This window comes from Paramormyrops kingsleyae, chromosome 15 (assembly GCF_048594095.1).
Source record: "Paramormyrops kingsleyae isolate MSU_618 chromosome 15, PKINGS_0.4, whole genome shotgun sequence".
Lineage (NCBI taxonomy): Eukaryota > Metazoa > Chordata > Actinopteri > Osteoglossiformes > Mormyridae > Paramormyrops > Paramormyrops kingsleyae.
The window spans coordinates 5,577,943-5,597,952 of record NC_132811.1 but is presented as its reverse complement, the minus strand read 5'-3'; the positions used below and the strand labels follow the sequence as shown (position 1 = coordinate 5,597,952).

At 45.4% G+C, this 20,010-nt stretch overlaps 1 protein-coding gene across 31 annotated transcripts in view; it reads right to left on the bottom strand.

The window, feature by feature from the left end:
* The window catches only part of lingo3a (leucine rich repeat and Ig domain containing 3a), a 38,437-nt gene extending 18,644 nt beyond the window's left edge, over window positions 1-19,793 (bottom strand). Inside the window, exons 1-9 of one of the 31 annotated variants that reach the window (XM_072699881.1) lie at window positions 19,580-19,793; window positions 19,085-19,145; window positions 18,146-18,372; window positions 14,404-14,622; window positions 10,917-14,109; window positions 10,766-10,839; window positions 10,108-10,260; window positions 9,777-10,017; window positions 9,031-9,551 (exon numbers count right to left, since the gene is read on the bottom strand). Coding sequence is in view for 1 of the 31 variants with exons in the window: in XM_023844040.2 (XP_023699808.1) it covers window positions 18,146-18,194 (49 nt within the window). In the remaining 30 variants the exon portion in view is untranslated. Of the gene's footprint in view, window positions 1-9,030; window positions 9,552-9,776; window positions 10,018-10,107; window positions 14,110-14,403; window positions 14,623-18,145; window positions 18,373-19,084; window positions 19,146-19,579 lie in introns of all 31 variants that reach the window. The other 30 variants (XM_023844016.2, XM_023844009.2, XM_072699875.1 and 27 more) reach the window with 30 other exon arrangements.
* Between the last annotated feature and the right edge of the window lie 217 nt (window positions 19,794-20,010).

Sequence of the window (20,010 nt, the reverse complement as noted above, 5' to 3'; positions counted from 1 at the left end):
TATGATCAGACAACTGTGGCAACATGGAGGAATGAAAAGAATAATTAAGTATTTCAACTTTATTGGCTGTTCACTGGTTTGTATGAGGCTGCAGATCCACATCAGACCTGAGCAGGGAATGCTGGCCTTTCTCCTCTTTGGTCCTTTCCTTCTTCCTTTTTATACTGTCATATAATTCACATAATATAGTGTGGTGGAGAGATCACATGGGACATGAGTGAGATCAGATTTACAGCTGGGGGGATTTAAATGACACATTTATGGGGGAAAATCCATCTGAAATAAGGATTTCCGATATTTGTACAGGGTGGGGAATATTGCTTGCATTACCAATAGGATACTTTGTTATCACCCATGGATGGAAAGGTATGGCAACATTTATTGGATTGACAACCATTAAGGAACAGACCAAAAATTTACATTGCACTACATACTTAACAAAATATAATGTTGTAACACAATGTTCTACTTTGTCATGATTGTAATTATAATTATTGTGTTACTACACAGGTCAGGTCAGGTCGGGGAGCACACGCTGATGCAGCATGTTGCCGCACCCACCACACGCTGAAATTCCTCCGGATCCCGGCTGATAACCCCCTATGCAGACACACAGTCCAGTCCCACACTCCGGAAATGGCCGTCCATCTGCCGCAGCTAGGTGTTACGTGGGCGTCCCCTCAGCCTGTTAGCAATGAGGATCCTGCGAGCCGGATCACCCTCAGGGAAACGCGCCACATGGCCATAGTGCCGTAACCGACGCTCCCTCACAATGCAGGTAATGTGCCTCATTCGGGACACAAAGTCAAACCAGCGGTACCCAAGGATTCTCAAAAAGAGACACGGTACTGAAAGAGTCCAGCGTTCGTCTCAGCTGACTGGATAGCACCCATGTCTCACAGCCATACTGCAAGACAGAGAGAACAAGGACACTAAAAACTTAGACCTTCGTCCTATTGCAAAGATATCAGGAGTGTCACACACCCCATTCCAGCGACTCCATAGGAAGTCCACCCCATTCCATACTTCATAGGAAGAGGAAAGGAGTGCCTTAGCCTGAGTCTCATGATACGCTCATTGAAAGGAGTGACATCAGACACCTTCGGAAGGAGCTGATCCGCTACAGCAACAGCTACTCCCTGAGTATGGCAGCCATCAGACCCACCAGACCAAAAGTAGGTATACCCACCTACAGAGATCTGGCCACTCCCAGGTCTGCGTACCTCAGAGTGTGCCACCATTAAAATGAGGAGTTTACAACGCTCCCCCAACAGCAGAGAAAGATGGTCATCTTGCCTGAGAGACAAGACATTCCACACGCATACCCAAATGGGTCGCCTCAAACTGGGACCTGAGTACTACCATGTAGCAGATGATGCCTCAGCACCACACCAGCCCTGATCCCTAACAAGTTTCACCCTATTATCTCTCTGACGGTTTCGGCTCTTTCGGGGATGGGGCTCCTGAAGGCTTTCCCCCATCCCCTTCATGGTGCGTGCTTCTGATTTTTTTTGTGTTCATTTGTGTTTAGCAGAAGGGTATGTATAAGTAAGATTTTCATTGCATAAGTGTAACTGACTGTTTATTGTGCACATGACAAACAAAATCCTGAATCTTGAAAAATGGCCAAAATTGGCAATTAAAGAGGACAGAAGACGGGGTCAACAAAGTAAAGAGATTTTAGCGTATAACGATGACAGTCACAATTCCTGTTCCCGTAAAGCTGGGGTGTGATATCGTGCTCTTTGAACAAGGGCCAAAGTCCTGCTGGTTTTACAGTAAACATTATTCATTAGAGCCGGACTGACACCTGTAATAGCAGGTCACAGTGTAAATACTTCAGTAATACCACTGTGAGCTGAGGCCTATCGAAAGTAAACCTGAGCATCCGCCAAACGACAGGACAAGTGCCAGTGAGTCTACCAGTGTTTACTGCATCTGCTGCGTCAATGGCCAATTTGCACCTGGAAGATGAAGTGAGACTCAATTTCCATCTTAAATTAACCAATTACTTTGGGTTGCAGTAAGACTGCAGAATTATTAACACAGCAATGTAATGTAAATTTTCCCACATGTCCCTCCAAAATGGGCACACAAATGCTAAACAGTTGAAATACTACTGTTGTATGTAGCAGAATATGTTCCAGTGCAATTTTAATTTAAGATGTGCAATAACAACAATAGTAAGCGATGCCAAATTATGCACAAACACTTGTAGAAACAGAATTTAACCATGAGTGGTCTGATTTCCTTCCCTCTACAATCCAAAAATATGCTGAGGCTAAATGGAATTGCCAAAGTGTGTAAGTGTGTAGGTGTGTGTGTGTGTGTGTGTGTGCGCGCGCACATGCACCCTGCGATGGGTTAGTGCCCCATCCAGAGTTATTCCCTGCCTTGTGCCTGTAGCCTCTGGGATAGGCTCTGGACTGGCTGCAACCCTGAACAGGATAAGCGGTTTCAAGAAATGGATCGATGGATGGATTCAAGATGAACTGTAATCCAGGATGTGCTGAATGTCTTATGTACAATTTTGGAAACCATTTCCCCACAACAGGGTCTTCTCCTTCATATTTATATGGTTTGAAACTTAAACTGCTTTTATAAGCATATCTTGAGATTCTACTCAACAGGATCAATGTCTAGTGACTGAGGGTCCTTGGGCACCTGGACAGAACGTGCCATCTGGACTGCAGACTGCCAAACTTGAAAACCAGCTTCTCAGTGACTGCACTTTTAAGAACTCAAATAGAATTACTGGAATCAGGCCATGGAAGGATGATTCCGGAAAACCTCAGGTTTTTAAATGTTTAATTTAAGGAGAAGGTCGATGGCTCAAATCCTGTGCCTGGCAGAGTGACGCTGCTCTTGGGGCCCTGAGCATGACCCTTAACCCCAATTACTGCCTGAGCCTGCTCTCTGATCCTCAACTGTATGTTGCTTTGCATAAAAGCATCGGCTAAATAAATAAAATGTAAATTAACGTAAATGACAAGGCATTTGTGGATTTAAGTTGCATGCAGACATTGACAGGTCCATTGGTCGAGACGAAGGAAGACTCATTCCCAGGTCATGCTCCTCAGCATTTGTAGCCCATACTCCTTGTGAAACTAGACTAAGATTCAACAAGCGATAATTACTGCAGACAGTGCTAGTGCCTCTGTTCTCCTGTGTTGCCCTGTAGTCCACATTGTTGCAGGTGCATCTTGGTCCTAGGACATGCTGTTCCATCCCCCACTGCTGCTTAGTGGCCTTTTAATTTCCCCAGGTCCTTGTGACCTTTTTGCCCAAATGGCTGCGTAATACATATCTCTCGTTATGTCCCGTTAAAAGTCAACTGTAGAAATGGGGGAAAATCGTAGGCTACTGTCAATAAAAGTGCCAACTAAGCATCAAGATAATAATAATGAGCCAGTTTGACTCATTAAGGTGCAGCCATAATGCTACAATCCCCACTGACACAGGGGAATGCAGACAAAAAAAAAACAGGGGTCTTTTGTAAACAATATGGCCGTGCTCTTCACGTACAAACTCCGTGATGTTTCTGTTTTCTGTGGCACTACCTGTCTTCCAAAGACTGTCAAAGTGTTAAGCTGAAGATGCACCAAGTGTCTTGACTACCTTATCTATTTTAAATCTCCTGAGAAATCCAGGGCTATTCAGATCCGGTGGAGGAAGGCAGGCATTCCCATCGGTCCGGCAGGCGGCTCTGACGGCATAGGAGCTGCCACGTATGGCGAGGGATCCGTGTCAACCACCGCATACTGCTTAGGAGGCAAGCCGCACACAGGTAGGCTGCGGATAGAACTGCGCTATCTGCAGTTTGTGTCACTGGGAGAGGCTGGTAGAAGGAGATTTACCGATTTCCGGTAATGGGTTTCGGTTTCAGAGCCTGACGGCGGCTGCAAGAGGACAGGGGATGCTGGCAGATGGAGACGGAGCGCATGAGGGGGCCCCTGCCAAGGGCACGAGTGAAACCCGTGGTTCTCATGGGGACGCTTGGCAGGAAGCGACTGCCTGGGAGGGGGGGGGCTTCACGATGAAGGTTTAACACACCACCGATGCTGCCCGACCACAGGGCACAAGCCAAACGCTAAATAGGCTGCAAATAAATCAGCATACTATTACTGTCACATGCAGGCAAGGGTACAAAGCACGGGTCCCGATCCACACAGTAATAAATCTAAGCTCTGCTGGCTTTTTCCAGGGCCTCTGTCCACATCTGAGCCCCCTGAATCATTTAGGGCTTCCACCCCATTTACGGTGCATCCTGCCCCCCCCCCCCCCACCACATGGCAAACACTTTAACCCCACGAGACTTGCGCAGACTAAGATTTCACAGATATTCGACACCATCTATCCACTCTATCCACACTTGGCAGCAAAGACTAGGACCAGCGTGCGCTCTGCTATCTGCAGTCCCTCTGCAGGGCATGCAGATGTGTATAACGTGCATGCGTTTCAGGTCGGGCGCGCTGAAACGTGACGGCGGCTGACCGCCAGACGGCCGCTCTGCTGTCACCCATCTTTCCGAAAGCGATACCCTAAGGCAGCCACTGTGACGAGAGGGGGTGCCTTCAATTGCGCTGGCAAGCGGCGATGATATCGAATGATGAACCCTGTTAAAGGCACACCGGCAGTCAAGTACGCCGCATTAGATGCAAACAGGTCAGCTGCCTGTGAAGAATCAGCGCAGGTTATGCAGCTATGGAATAGCGCGGGGTGTGATTTTGCCCCCCCCACCGCCATCCTGCTGATGTTGCATGTCATGCTGTCCTTTGGTATCTCCTATGCGATCAGAGTTTCGCTGTGAGTAAATAGAAAACACCCTTGAGAGCATGTAAAACAGTGTTTGGGTACTTAATCTTCACAGTGTGCGTGCCAGCACTAGGCATCTGCAGTAATTATTAGATATAGCTGGGAATCTTCCTGGATGCTAAGCGCTCCGTAGAGGATAAACGGCAGAAAGGATGCCGTCCTCTGAGGGGGATCTCCTTGTTAATAAGGCAGAAAGCACTAATGCCTGAACGGCCTGACCTAAACCCAGCGGTGACAACCCCCCCCCCCCCAATCCACTACCAGCACTTCAACATTTAAGACTGGGGGTGGGGGAGCCATTCACCTGGGCTGCCTTATTTCACTGTCAGAACGAGGCCCTAATAGGTGTCTCTACATCTCACTCCCGTGCTTGCTGACCTTGCACTAACAATGGCTGGAGTATTTTTACACCATGTGCCCTTGAAGTGTACTTCTGGCCAAACCACCTGGACGCCTCGAGAACAGACAGTGTGAGCCTGCAAGGGCTTTGGTTTAAGGCGGCGCAGGGACTGTGGATCCAGCAAGCGGCTGAAGCAGCATGTTGGGCTCCCAGATAAGGGCACACTTGGTTTGGGTAACAGTGTCCACATACAGTGATACTGAACACCGTGGCTCATCAGAGACCGATACAAGGAACATTTTTGGCCGTCCAATGTTGAATGTTCGAACTGAAAGAGAGACAGACCCAGTATACAGATAAATATCAAACTTTACTGTACTTCTAGTACAGAATGCAGACTGAAGTACCGGCCACACTTGCTGGTAGTACGCACAGACCCCCACACATCTGAGAGTGTGCCTTAGAATCTCAGGTGGTTGCTCTCCCGTGACCAAGATGCCATACCTAGGTACAGCCTTCCAGGTTAATTAATGCAAACGCTTCAGGTCACTTGAGACCAAGCTACAAATAACCCAACATCAAGGAGCTTTTAACCAGAACTGTTTAACATATAAACTTTCCACAGCTCTAATGTGCGTCATGCCAATGAACTTCAGGTTAGACAAAGACACGGAAGTTTGCACAGAGGACAGGATGAATATAAATAATGAAGCTTGCTACTTCTGAAGTTATTTTGAGCCAGCATTAAAATTCTATTAACGTAATACCACCTGCTGCCTATTGTAGGATCTTGCTGAGAAATTCTGGGTAGATACTCACAAATCACACTGCAAATGAATGGTACATCCAACTCGTGTCAAGCAAAATTACAATTATGATACAAAAAAAAATCTTGCTGAAGCCCTAACCTGCATATATTTTTTCCCCAAATAAAGGTAGTACTATGGCCATAGGCTTTTCTAATCCAACTAAAACCAACATGACTGATTCTTCATTCAAAAAGCAAAAAATAAAAAAAATCACTGATGTGAATAGAAACTGTGGAAAAGCCCACCGTTTTGTTGCCCGCAGAGAACTTTATATTTGTGTAGAGGAAGGGGCGGGGGATTTCAGCCGGATTACTTCCACCTGTCCCTCATTCTGACGATATCGCACAGTTGGTGTGTTTCGTCTCATTCTTTCAGGCAGTAACCTTGACTGTGATTTAGGCGCCAAGTATCCAGATCCCCCACCTGAGTTTGCGCATTCCGCCTGCAGGAACAGCTTCGTTTCTGTGTTTGCCTTCATACGGCGTTCAACCTGTCCCTGTCCCACCGCGCACTTCAACATTCCCCATCTAATCCACGAGTCCTGTGGCTCCATTCGCAGTCCCGACCAAAGGGGTTCTCACATTAACCAACTAAATAAAAGTGATAGCAGTAATAGAGATCACCCAACACCACTTCCATTAGTAGCCCGGCTCACCAGTGAAAAACCCAAGAACGCGGAAGGACAACTAAAGGAGCCACTAATGGTCCAGAAAATGCTTTGTTTCCTGCAGTAAGTTCTCACATTAAAACTGTCCACCCCATGTTCCTTTGTGTTCTTAGAGGAGAATATCAGTCCTTCACAGATGGGTAAACGAGTAATGAAGCGATGCTGCCAACCTCAATTCCAGCTTGCTTATACATAGCATCAAATAGTGTAATGATCTTACCCTCAACTGTCACTAAATCCACTACATGAAAACAGGTTTCGTACTAGATGTTCTTCATGCGTGGTTCCTCAGTGGTGGAATGAACTACCCAATATCCATTAGAACCTTTAAGAACCATCTTAAGACCCATCTCTCCTGTGAGCAGTTCAAAAACCCGCAGTCTACCAGCAGCCCTCTCTCACTCTATCTGCATTGACTGTTCCATTCATATGTCTCAGCTGACTCTACAGGCCACTCAGTTCTTAAATTTCACACTTCAACTTAGGTCCTACTGCATTCTCTTTGGTGATATTTATCTGTATAGCTTTTCTGATGTGAGGTTAAAAGCGTTTTTTTGTACAGCTCTTTTCCCACCGCTATCCTATACTTGTTACTGGTCACTCATTAGAAGCTCAGCCGTGCAGCATTTCTGCCTAAATCGGCTCCTTGACAGCTGGATGCTTGTTATGTAACATCTGCCTCGCTTGCATGCTGCGTGCTCAGTATCACTAAAAGCTGTGGGGATTAAGTTCTGTGCTACTCACCAGCAGCAGGGTAATCAATTAAGCACCACCTGAGCATGTAGGTGCTGCATTATAAAACCTGCATTATAAATGCAAGGCTGCTGTGCTGGTCAGGGGCAAAGCGAAGGCATGGCTCTGCTATAGCACGACGTGTTTACCTCAGCACCGCGCCCCTGCAGCATGCCCGTGTCGAGCTGTGCCCATTCCTCTCATTCTGGCATCAGGCGCAGGTCAGAATTATACAGAAAGAGCATTTCTGCCCCACGCCTCACGACATGGAGGAGAAAAGCCATCCTGGGGAAGGGCTGTATGGTAGGCGTAGGGTTCACTCTTTAAGCCCCCCCACTGAGAGGCAGTGGCCCGGCCTGTGGCCCGGCCTGTACGAGGGTCTGCTCAGCGGCCAGAAGGCATGCATTTCTGCATGAGACGTTGCTTCTCACAGCGCAGGGAAGGCAGTGAGTAAACCGATACAGTCGCTCAGAGGCAGGGAAAAAAACTGATCATTGTCCAACACATTAAAAAACTCCCCATATAAATATCTCTGAATCTGTGGTGGTTCAAATAAGGCAGTATTAAGTCTATACAATTAAGACAAAAAAAATTAATTACTATTGGTATGCAGGCTTTAATTACAGTCCATCGTATTTAATTATTTAATAATTCTAATGGTATAATTACAAGGGGATGAATTATGTGGATGCAGCAGAAACTGCAGATTAAGGAGTCAGAATAAGGAACCGCCCCCCCCCAGTGGAGCCAGCAGCATCCCACCAGAGCAAGAAGCTGCACGAAGGGGAATAAGTCGTTAGAGACCCGCAGCCAGAGGCGACCCGCAGCCAGAGGCGACCCGCAGCGGTTCCGTGCGTGTGCGGGTTCACGTTTGGGCTCATCCTCCTGTGCCCCACGGCACTGGAGGGCGCACCGCGTCATTCCGGCACCCAGCGCTGCGCTCTCACGCTGGCACGGTGCACGGATGCACCTCCTACAGCCGCCCGTTTACCAAGCGCCCCTGTGTTGCGTCTGAGGATGCTGACAGTTTGCCGAGCCACTTGGCATGAATAAACATGAGCTTGCTACAGCAACAGATATTAATAAGCGTCTTTCGAGCACAACACATTATTTCCTGAGGTACTTGGGATTCTACCAGCAATCTACATTACGTTTATGACAAAAAAAGAGACATTTTATGAAGTAGCAGTTAATGTTGGACAGCTGAATACAAATGAGCCAGTAATTAAATGCAAACATCTATATGCAAAAATCAACATAGCAGAAATATAGTTATCTTCTCCCCAATAGTCTGAGCTCCGACAAGCTCCCCGGACCATCTCATATGCAAGAAAAAAAGTGCACTGAAGTGGAAATGTACCTTAATCACACCCAGAGATGATTCAGTGTGTGTGCTTGGTGGGTAGGTGTTATAGGGTTAAGTCCGCAAAGGAACGATTGTTACACCCCACCGTGAAGCAAACCAGGAAAAACCAACAACACGCTGTATTGTACAAGTCCCAAAAAAGGGAGTGGAACAAAGTCACAGCGAGTGGAGCCTGCAGACGTGGCCCTGACCCACTGTGCCCTTAGATGACCTGAGCATGTCCCAGCATGAATGGGTCTGTGTGCCCTGGGGACGCCAACCCATGCAAGCTTTGGTGCTGCCCCCGAGCGCGATGCCTCACCCAGCCCTGAAGCGTGGTCGCTGCTCCCTCTGCATGGGGCTGTTCTGTTCCTGTCACCCAGCTCTCCTGTCCAGCCTTCCTCTCTGCGCACCTGCAGCTCAGTGTCGACGCGCAGCCCTCCTCAGTTTGCCGGCAGCTTCCGTCAGCTCCTGGGTTTCCCGTTAATGACAGTGTAGCCTTCTCCCACCTCACCACACTCTCCCCCCTAGTCAGTAATTACCTCACCTGCCTCTACCTCTCACACGCGCTCACAGAAATGCCAGCGCTCCCTTTGTCTGCAGAAATCAGCCCCCGGGGCTCAGGATGCAATGCTGCTCGTTTGGGAGCAGGAGGGGGGGGGGGGAGGGGGGGGTGCCGCTTGCTCCGTTCACCAGCACTGTGGATACGCCTCCCTGTTTAAGAGCCCGCAAGCCGGGTCCCTGCGCTGCCGGTCTGCCCTGTTGCAATGGTTGGTTCTCTGCTGCTTCAGCTATTTGGCTTCACAACTCGCTCGTCTGACGGACGGAAGGCTTAGGGATCCTCTGACAAGTGCAGGAAGAAACAAAAAGGATGAGAACTTGTTTGCTGGTCTATCTACCCGACAGGAAGCAAATTGGAAAAATGCCAGGGATTGAACCTTGCTTTTGCATCTGAAATTAAGTCAAGCTTCAAATCAAACATCCCGGTAAAATTGTGTACATTTTAATTTTTTTTCCCACGACATAAAATATATGACACATGCACACGATCTCTTTCCCAGAACATACCTCCCTCTCAAAAAGAGCGGATCCCTCAATATTTGGACAGAAAACTTTTCAAAGGAAAGTCCTTAGTATCTAGCAGTATTGCATGCACCCAGGATCTTACAGAAACACATTTTTCATTAACGTAGGAAGGAACGACAGGGTCAGCAGATTGAGCCACAGCTGTAGATTCCTGACAAGCCTGCCTTTTGTTCTCTTTTGCGTGACATTTCCTCGCACTATAATTCAGGATTAATATGAAGTCCTGTAAGACACAGAAAAAGGAGAAATGGGCACCAAGAGCAGATGCTTCTGTGAAGAGAGGCAGGAGAGTGAATGCAAGGGGGAGACCTACTTTTGAGAAACAAAGGTCATCTTCTCCTTCTCAGGGACCGATGCTTCCAGGTCCCCTACTGCAAGTGGTCTATGTAAATCAGTTTATCAGGCTGCCATGGTTACTTCCCAAGTCACTGAGCAGGCACAGGGTCGTTGGGGTCTGATGTGTCACCTTACAAAGTAGCTCCGGCTCAAAAAAAGCAGTAATTTCCTTGACATTTTCAAACAGGCACTCTGAACCCCAACCGCCAGCCCACACACCCGAAGTAACTCCGGCACCCGTAACCAAGGAAACGGCCAAATCATCAGCATCACCAATTAAAAGGGACGGCAATATGAAAGAGGCAAAGGCGATCCTGACTGTGTTGCTCAGCATTAACCCGAGAGGCCCTTCACGAATTCAACATGGTCCAGCAGCGCATTATCGACTCTTCGCGTGACCCCAGTAAGCGTGGCACAGACAAGCACGTGAGATCCTCCGGGAATAAAAGTTTTGAGAATTGCCAGAGGCAGCATGTGGCCCGGATGCAGGAGAACATTCAGGTCCCCGTTACTCCGATCAGTCCCCCTAAATCACCAAGAAGGGTACCGGAATAAAGGAGCATGTGGGGAAATTCACTAGCAAGCAAGCAAGCAAACAATCAAGCAAGCACGCACTCATGCACGCACTCACTCACTGCCTTCCACAGAGAAGCCTTTTCTTCCACACACCAGCCAGCCAGAAGGTGCACTTCTTTCTTTTGTGCTTTTTCTGCTTCACCAAGGGAAAGGTTGTCAAATTTAAGAAAGAAAAAAAACTCTCATCAAAAACTGGCAGTATTTCCCTACTGGCTTAATGCAGATGTCTTGAGCAGACGAATGTCAGATAAAGGTACTTCATTATCTCTCGGCAGGTACATTTGTACTGTGGAACACGGGTGTCAAGCATATTACTCAGATTGCAATGTTCTCCTTTAATTAATGACCATATAAATTTCATCTTGGGTACCAAATACACACTTTTTTTTTTTTTTAAATAGCCTCAAATAGGTGAAGAATGACTCAGTAATGTTAATATTAATTACGAACCTAAAACGTTCTTGTCATCCTGTCCCAGCCTGGTGCCCTGAGCCGCCACGAGAGTCTCCAGCACCCTGTTCACACCATAACCCCTACAAGGATGAGTGGTTAGAAAATGGACAGATGGAAAACGTCTTGTCTAACACCTAATATGACCTCCTTAGCCAAAATAAAACTGCACGAGATGGGAATGGTGTCACCATCAAAGGCAGAAATAGGGAACAATCCAGATGACAGTCTGCATGCCCTGTGGTGGACTGGCATCCTGTCCGAGGTGTATCCCTGTGCCCTGTGCCCTGTGCTGCCTGCACCAGTGTGCCACCTTAACCCTGCATCTCCACACGCTGAGTGAAACCGGCAGCAGCTGCTGTTGGGTCTCAGAAGGGGGGGCTGGAGCGACTCGTTAAACTGGAAAAACCCCAGGGGAGTAGCGCACTGTAGGCCGCCACTCTCGGGAAAGCTCTAACCACCGCGCGCTTCGACGTCTCTCCCCTGTCAGCTCAGTTTGATGCGCTGTCCCTGTGAGCACATGCACAGAGTGCAGGCGCCAACCCAGTGGAAGGTGCTGTGAAATTACAAGTACGGCACCTAAATTTAAGCTGCTATTCCACAGTGATAGTGCCGGATCACCGTCAACCTGTCAGCACACTGGTGGAGAGCAGACCGGCCATATTCGTATGGAGAAAGCAGTGGGATGGAGCTGATGGTCAAGCCCTATTGGAGGAGCAGGATAGGTTCAGCTCAGAATGAGGCCACGAGGGCATAGAAGCATGTTGAGCAGGAATAATGGAAACATACTGGAGTCCAGCAGTGGCTATGACAAACTACACAGCAACGAGACAATCAGCAAGCGTGAGAAGATTCAGCTCTCAGGCGAATCACAACTGCTGCTTCCCCACATCTATCAGTCCACGGCAAACAAAGACCATGACTGTGCATGTGCTTTTGCCAACGCAATGCGTCCCATCAGCGCAGAACTGAGAGTTTTACATGTCTTATAGAAAATCTACTTTCATGCTTTCTGTGCTAAATTTTTTACGAGTGAGAACTAATGAAATATGCATGGAAACAGTGGGGGGAAACGGCCCACTTACAGTATGGCCGACTCATTTCAGAGGCTCAGTGTCCCGTAGCTTCACAGGCTACACAGGGCTAACGGCTCTGCCTTTCAACACTAAGGGTGAATAAGAACGGCTTATGTGAAAGAAGGCTGAAGCAAACACCACCGCAGCTCTAATGATGGCATCTTACGACAGATGCGGATTTCAGTAACAAACTGATGCATCATGTGTTTCATACTCACCAACCACGGCCATGAGAAAAAATCAAAGTGGGGGGTGTGGTGGCCCAGTGGGTAACACTATTGGCTCACACAAGCAGGTTTGCAGGTTTGACTCCGACATCAAGGTGCTTGCATGAACTCCCAGCAGTGCATGGCTTCTTCCTTTTCCACTCCAAAAACATGTACAGTAGTTGGGTGAACTGGCCAATTTAAACTGCCATTAACAGTTGCCTGTGATGTGCGGGCATCCTGCTCTCATAAGATTGATTCTAGACCCACCTCCCAGGACCCTGTACTAGATAAGTGGTGCAAAAATGGTAATAGATTTAAGGGCTTGCTACAATTGAAGGACATACAGAATTGCTATTTTTCTGCTGGTGTTTACATCACCAAACATACATATGACAGACAAACTATGGTTAACATTATTCACCGCTAGTCCTGAACGCGGAGCGCATGCTGAATCGTTGGGTGCCTCCTTCATGGAGGATTCAGTCCCCCATCCCACCTCGTCACTGTGAGGCCTCAGCATCCTTCCTCCTGCAAATGGTGCCAGGAGTGTACAGCTCTCCATCTTACAGCTGTCAGGTAATAAACTCTACATAAAGTCTGGAGACCACACCCTCTTAGTTGGTCCCATATATGTTATGAGAATGACATGTCACATGAATTAATATCAGGCATATCTGGTATCAGCCAACTTCTTTGCTGTTGTGGATGGTAAGATCATTATAATCATGTAAAACTAAGCCATTCCCATAAACCCTGATCTATCGGCCGTGCATATATGCACTCAACTACCACAGTTACACAACTAGGCTACTGACATTGAAATGCCCTTAGACTATGATTTAAAGAAACAAACATTTTGTGATATTAGTGTTATATCTCAAAGGAGCTAATCATAGACCTAGTCTGACAGCTCCTGCTCCAAGCTTTAAAGGAATGATCACTCAATTCCACAGAAAAAAAAACATGTGGCTCTAGATAAAACAAAGCCCAGAGCCATCATCAACATTTACTGACATCCTGAAATAATAAACACCAAGAAAGAGCGGTTTTAGGCTCCGAAGAGCTGTACCTGTTATAGCTACAGAGCAGAATAAAATGCAGAAAGCAGCCAGAGGAGTTTGATATTGTGCATAAGGCATGCAGAGTTAAAATGAAAATGTAATTATAGAAGGCTGCACATTCCGTGAGCATTACAAACCTTCAGTATAAATGGAATCTTGGACAGACACACAAACAAACACAAACACTGTACAGTGCTTAAAATGTACATGGGGGCCAAAGAGCAAGTTTTACAGACCGAGGACACAACAAAGCCCACTCCTCCCTCCCCCCATACACCCCAGCAGCTGTGCTTGTCCGAGCCCCTCAGATCGGATGCATCATGAGCCCACCTGAGCAGCCCGCCAGCTCTATACCAAGCCGGGTACACATACACCCCAGCACACCCTCTCAGACAGGGTGCAGGTTTACTGTGGGCGTTTTGTGTGTGGGTGTTTCCTTCATGGTCTCGATGTAGCAATCTGTGAGAACACTTTCCGTTATAGGCATATGATATGTCTAAAAGGTTGTTCAAGCATATGTGGTGCACTAAGAAAGCAGAGGGTGTGTAAACAACACACACACCTAAATAAACCATCCACCAGTTTGCATTCAGAAGGTCTATAAAACCTGTAGGAAAAGGGGAAGACTGCTCAATATAGTAAAGCTGAGGCAAAAACTAATGAATGTCATTATCAACTGTAATTGTTTTCGTAAGTTGTCTCAACCTGAAGATTAATTTTCAAATTATATATTTTGAGGTTGATACTTCATTTTCAACATGGAACTGGAAACCATGGAAAATGTGTAAATACTTCTGTGGAGTTATTTAGACCCAATTTCATTAATAAAAGTGAAATCACACTGTATTTACTGTATAGTACTGAGGGACAGCAGATATTGATGAAGATATGATTAATTTACCTGGTTAATGTTAGAACGTTTATACAGAAGAATCCAGCATAGAACCAAGCTTGATGCTGATTGGACGCAAGGGCCCTCTTTGAAACTCGAGTTACATCGTCTAACATCCTTTGCTTCCAGGGACAACCATGACCATAGCTGAGTCAGAAGGGATGGATGGATGGATGGATGGATGGATGGATGGATGGATGGGTAGATGAAGTCTGTGTTCAGACAGAGCTTCGGGGAAGAAAAAAATACCATATACATTTAAAAAGTAAAACCTGGTAGGTTTCCTTGACCATTTATTCCACTTAAATAGATATGTCAGTAGTTGCTGGAGGCTGTAGGGCAATCGGAAACACAAGCCCTCTTCTTTATATCCCTGGGAACATCAGAGATGATTCATTTTCTCCTCCACTCCATAAAGACTATATCCAAGAAAAAAATAACTCAGGTCAAACTGCTCAAGTTGCCAAAGCCATCCGGGTTGCAGGCAGTGCGGCGCTGAGATAGAGAGAGGGGTGAGCGTTGCTGAAGAGGCACAGGAGTGACGACTGGGAACTGATGCTTAAAAAGTACACCAAAGAAGGGATGTGACAAGGGCCAGGGCTAATCATCAGCTCAGTCTTCCATGGCAGCAGTTAGGTGGATATCCTCTACGCTCCATCCCTGATTGCTCATCTCACATAATTAATCTGTTTACCTACTGCCAGCATGAAAGCCATGACTTCTACACGAAAAAGAAAATGACAGGATTTACCTTAAGATGTGGGCAAACAGGTCTTTACTGGACCACAGGGTTATGGAGCCCTGTACAGACCAAGAGGACCAGACGTGATTAAATTCAAGACCACATATAGACAGTGCAAGCAGCTTTGCTAATTAAATGTTGCACTGGAGACTTCTTCAGGAAGATACCACTGTCATCCACTTTCAGACCACTGGCATCTGAATGGAGATCATGAGTATTACCTTTAAACAACTGCCCCTCCCCCGGGTAACAACATGCCCGGTTCAATCTAGATTTTCTCTATTTCACTCATTGTGAAGTGTTTGCCGGGCAAACAAGAGGTGGTTTTCAAATATGAAAATGGCAGTTTTATTGAACAATTTGAGCATTAATTTCAAAAAGGTTCTGAACTAGTCCAGCATTCTTTCTGATGAGTACCTTAAATACAGAGCCTTGATGAAATAACACTGCGGAATCAAACTCTGTGGCTCAGGCAGCATACATATGCATGCATACGCATATATATATATAATAATATGTACTTATAACACAATCAAAACAACACTGTTGGTCAGTCAAAATGTATCACTGGATATGTAAACAAATACACCCACAGCATTTGGAGGTGGATTTAAAATCTGAATGATTATTTAATTACCTCCAGTCATCATTCCATAAAGGTAACTCAAAATGCCAATGACTGGTCTCTAGACAATTTTTGATACGTTGAGCAGATGATCAATATTAGGTGAGTCTCCAGCACTGAACGCACCACCAGAACCAATTGACAGCAGCCAACAAAGCATACAAAGAACCGGCGTTGGGATACACACAAGCGTTAGAAAACAAAGAATAACATAGGAGACAATCAGAAAAACTTTGAGACCGATCACTCCCTTGCATATTGTTTTAGAGACATCCCCCTGAGGCCTAATTAGTGGGGGCTTCCTGCTTTTGGCGGCAACTGAGAGCCTCTCCCTTGTGCCCTCCTCCCACAGTGAGACGGAGCAGAAGTGGACTGGGTTGCCCTCTTGTGGCCCCATTGGATCCGTAACAGTATATTACTACATTGGTGTTAATAATTGAATATAAACTGAGCTATATCAGCTTATCATCCTTGCCTGAACTGATCTGACACATGGAATATAACCCTCATTAATGACAGCAAAACAAACACAGGCACATACAGTTACTGGTCAGCACAGAGACGCTTCTGAAAGATATTTCTCTTTAACATAAGCACTAATCTCCTTGTATAAAATCCTGGTATCACACATAGGTGACCCTGACTGAAAGCATATGAACAAGATTATATCAAAAAAGAGGAGGGATGGAAAGAATTGACTGTCTATTTGCTAGTGTGAGTGGATTTATTTCCAGAAACTGGAACATTAACTGTTAGTCAAATACCACAAAAGACAAACATTGGAGACTTTGCAGAAATGGCTGGTGGCATAATGTTTATAAGTGCTAGCAGAGACTGCTCGTGGCTGTCACTCACAGCTCTCTAAAGAATTTGATATGTAAAATCTGTTCTAGTGCATGTGTGTATCCCTGACAGTGTTGGGAGTGGGATCACATGTGACTCTCAGAGCAAGCAGGACCCCATCCTCATCACACTTAATCGCTAACGGCAATTTGGACATTAGCTTCTGGCATTGGTCTAGAAGAGGAGTAAAGTAAAAGAATAACAAACCAGACTGCTTCTCACCTTCAGTTTGTCCTGAGCATTCCCTGGATGGAAGATATCAGGCAAGCATAGCAGAAACAGCTCAGATTTATAAAGGGCATCGATCTTTCTGTGAATTTACTCAATGTGTACAGAAATATGCCATAAATGGTCTCTCCTTCGGGGATCAATATGGTACACAGCATTTTTTTCAATATAAAGTGATTCCATAACATATGAAACAGGTGACAACTCTACCATGGTGGAATACTGTCGGGTGGTTAGGAACCCCTACTCAAGATTACAGACATTTAGAATAAAGAACAGACTTTTTCTTAGAAAATAATCTGAGGGATCGCTGCACACATCCTGAAAGAACCAACACTGTCAATCGAAAGTATAATAAACAGATAAACCAAGGCCTATTAGCCATGCCTTTTATCAATTGGAATATGTGTAAGGGAAAAACAGACTGAATATACTGCTACACTGCACAGACCCTATATTAGCAATAAGAAAAGCAAAATAAGGAAAGCAAAGGTTGCTGTAGTATTAATATCCATAATCGCTGCAAAGCCTACATGGGCCAAACTAGAGGATCTTTGCAGCACAACAACTGCAGTTATATTTAATTAGGCGATGAAGGACTGGGGGAAAGGTTCAATCGACAGTTAAAGGGGCAAATATTAAAGAGACAGAACAGCAGACAAAGAATCAGTGAACAACCACCATGGTATTGTCACATACATACTACCCAGCCATAACATTAAAACCAGACAGGTGAAGTGAATAACATTATCTTGTTACAAGGGCATCTGTCAAGGGTACCATTACATATTAAGCTAGTGAACAGTCAACTCTTGAAGCTGATGTGTTGGAAGCGGTAAAAATAAGGATCTGAGCGACTTTGACAAGGGCTAAATCCTGATGGCTAGACGACTGGGTCAGAGCATCTCTAAAACCTTTGTGGAGTGTTCCCAGGTATACACGGTCAGTACGTACCAACAGCTTTCAAATGAAGCCCAACCGGTGAACCTGTGACAGGGTCATGGGCACCCAAGGCTCACTGATGCCCGTGAGGAGTAAAGAATAACTCATCTGCTCCAATCCCTCAGGATAGTTAATGCCACCAATAATAGAAAGGTGTCAGAACACACAGTGCATCACAGCTTGCAGTGTATAGGAACTGTGTAGCAGCAAACCAGTCAGTGCTCATGCTGACCCGTCCACCGCCGAATGGACCTTCAATGGGCAAATGAGTGTCAGAACTGAATCATGGAGCAATGGAAGAAGGTGACCTGGTCTGATGAGTCACATTTTGTGTTACATGGTGTAGTCGGCCGACTGTGTGTGTCATTTACCTGGGGAAGAGATGGCGTCAGAACGTACTATGGGAAGAAGGCAAGTCATCTTAGGTAGTGTGATGCTCTGTGCAATGATCTGCTAGGAAGCCTTGGGTCCTGACATTGAATGACTGGATGTTTTCTCGCCACATACCACCTACATAAACATTGTTGCAAACTAAATACACCCCTTCAACGGTATTCCCCGATGACAGTGGCCTCCGTCAGCAGGATAATGCTCCACACTGCAAAAATTGTTCAGAAATGGTTTGAGGAACATGAAAAACAGTTCAAGGTTTTGACTTGACCTCTAAATTTCCCAAATCTCAATCTAATCAAGCATCTGTGGGATGTGCTGAACAAACAAGTCTGATCCATGGAAGCTCCACCCCGCAACTTAGAGGATTTTAAGGATCTGCTGCTAACGTTTTGGTGCCAGGTACCACAGGACACCTTCAGAGGTCTTGTCGAGTGCATGCTTCGATGGGTCAGAGGTGTTTTGGCAGCACGAGAGGGATCTACACAATATTATGCAGGTGGATTTAATGTTCGTTATCGCTGATCGGTGTAGAGTTGGTTGTAAGCGTCCAATTAATCCAAACCATACAATTTCACTTAGAACCATTATCTAAAATTATTATATAAATATATATTATATATTATATAAATAAAAATTATGATTTTTACAGCTCAATAGCAATCACATTGCATGAAGTTAAATGCAGCAATATTAGGACTCCCTTATAAATATAAAATTCTTTAGTAATCGACAATCCACACATAACAGTGGGTCTAATCTCATTTAAATAGTTTTACCTTTTGCTTAAAATATTTTCATTTGTATTAAAGCTGGTCAAGGCTTTATTGTTTGGATTCATTTATCTTTCATCGGAACACATGTAACCACAACAAATTCTCATAAAATTCTCATTTGCGTGCAAGCATCACGTCACATACCCCGGCAAGTCTGTAATGAATTTAGCCCTCCCTTTGTGGGTCTGTACCTCAGGTGTGCACTCTGAGAAAAAAGGGTAAAAATTTGTACCTTTGCTTGTCACTGGGTCTGCTAATTGTACCCTTAAACATATAGCGGGTAACTCACTCACAGCAACACTGTTACAGCTGCGTAGTAATAGCGATGTCTAGCCTAGAGTAGCCTAACAATAATTTACATAGTAAGCCAGCTGGACAAGGTAGCTGAAATTCATTCAGGCGCGAGATTTTCAATTCGAAACAAGCCTGCACACGCATTTACATATATGTAACCCTTTTATTGCTTTGTAAGTAGTCTGTAGGGTTCGCGAACTACCCCAACGTTTTGGTGTAGCTAATTTTAGGGTTATAATGGCGTAATATAGATTTGCCGTAAGATTTCTTGCGTGAGCGCAAGTAAAAAAAAACGCGAATGTCACGCCAGATACGTGAGAGTTGGCAACCCTGAATATAACTTACCTCTCTTTGTACAAATTACTACGGACCAAATTATTGAATTATTTTTTCTTAACAGGCTTAAGATGATGATATAACATGATGCCGTTACTACCCTTCACAGTTTCGACTCGGAACAGCTGTTGCGTGCACTCGTTCTGTTGCCGAGGCAACTCCCGCCACGACCTCCGCGATTATTAACGGCCGTTAACTTTTTAATCAACCTGCCACGAGAATGCCCTTAAATGAGCTTTGATATGATTGACTACGCAAACTAACGTTGTTGATGGAGTGTAAAAACGGGGAAAAGTTGAGTCGATAAAATCAGTAGGCTGTTACGGGAAGTAGCGATACGATTCAAGGATAAATAGCATAGTATAAGTATCGTTATATAGCACTTCATACGTACTCAAATAAAAATACTAGAAATTTAAACTACTTTAATGTACAAATTC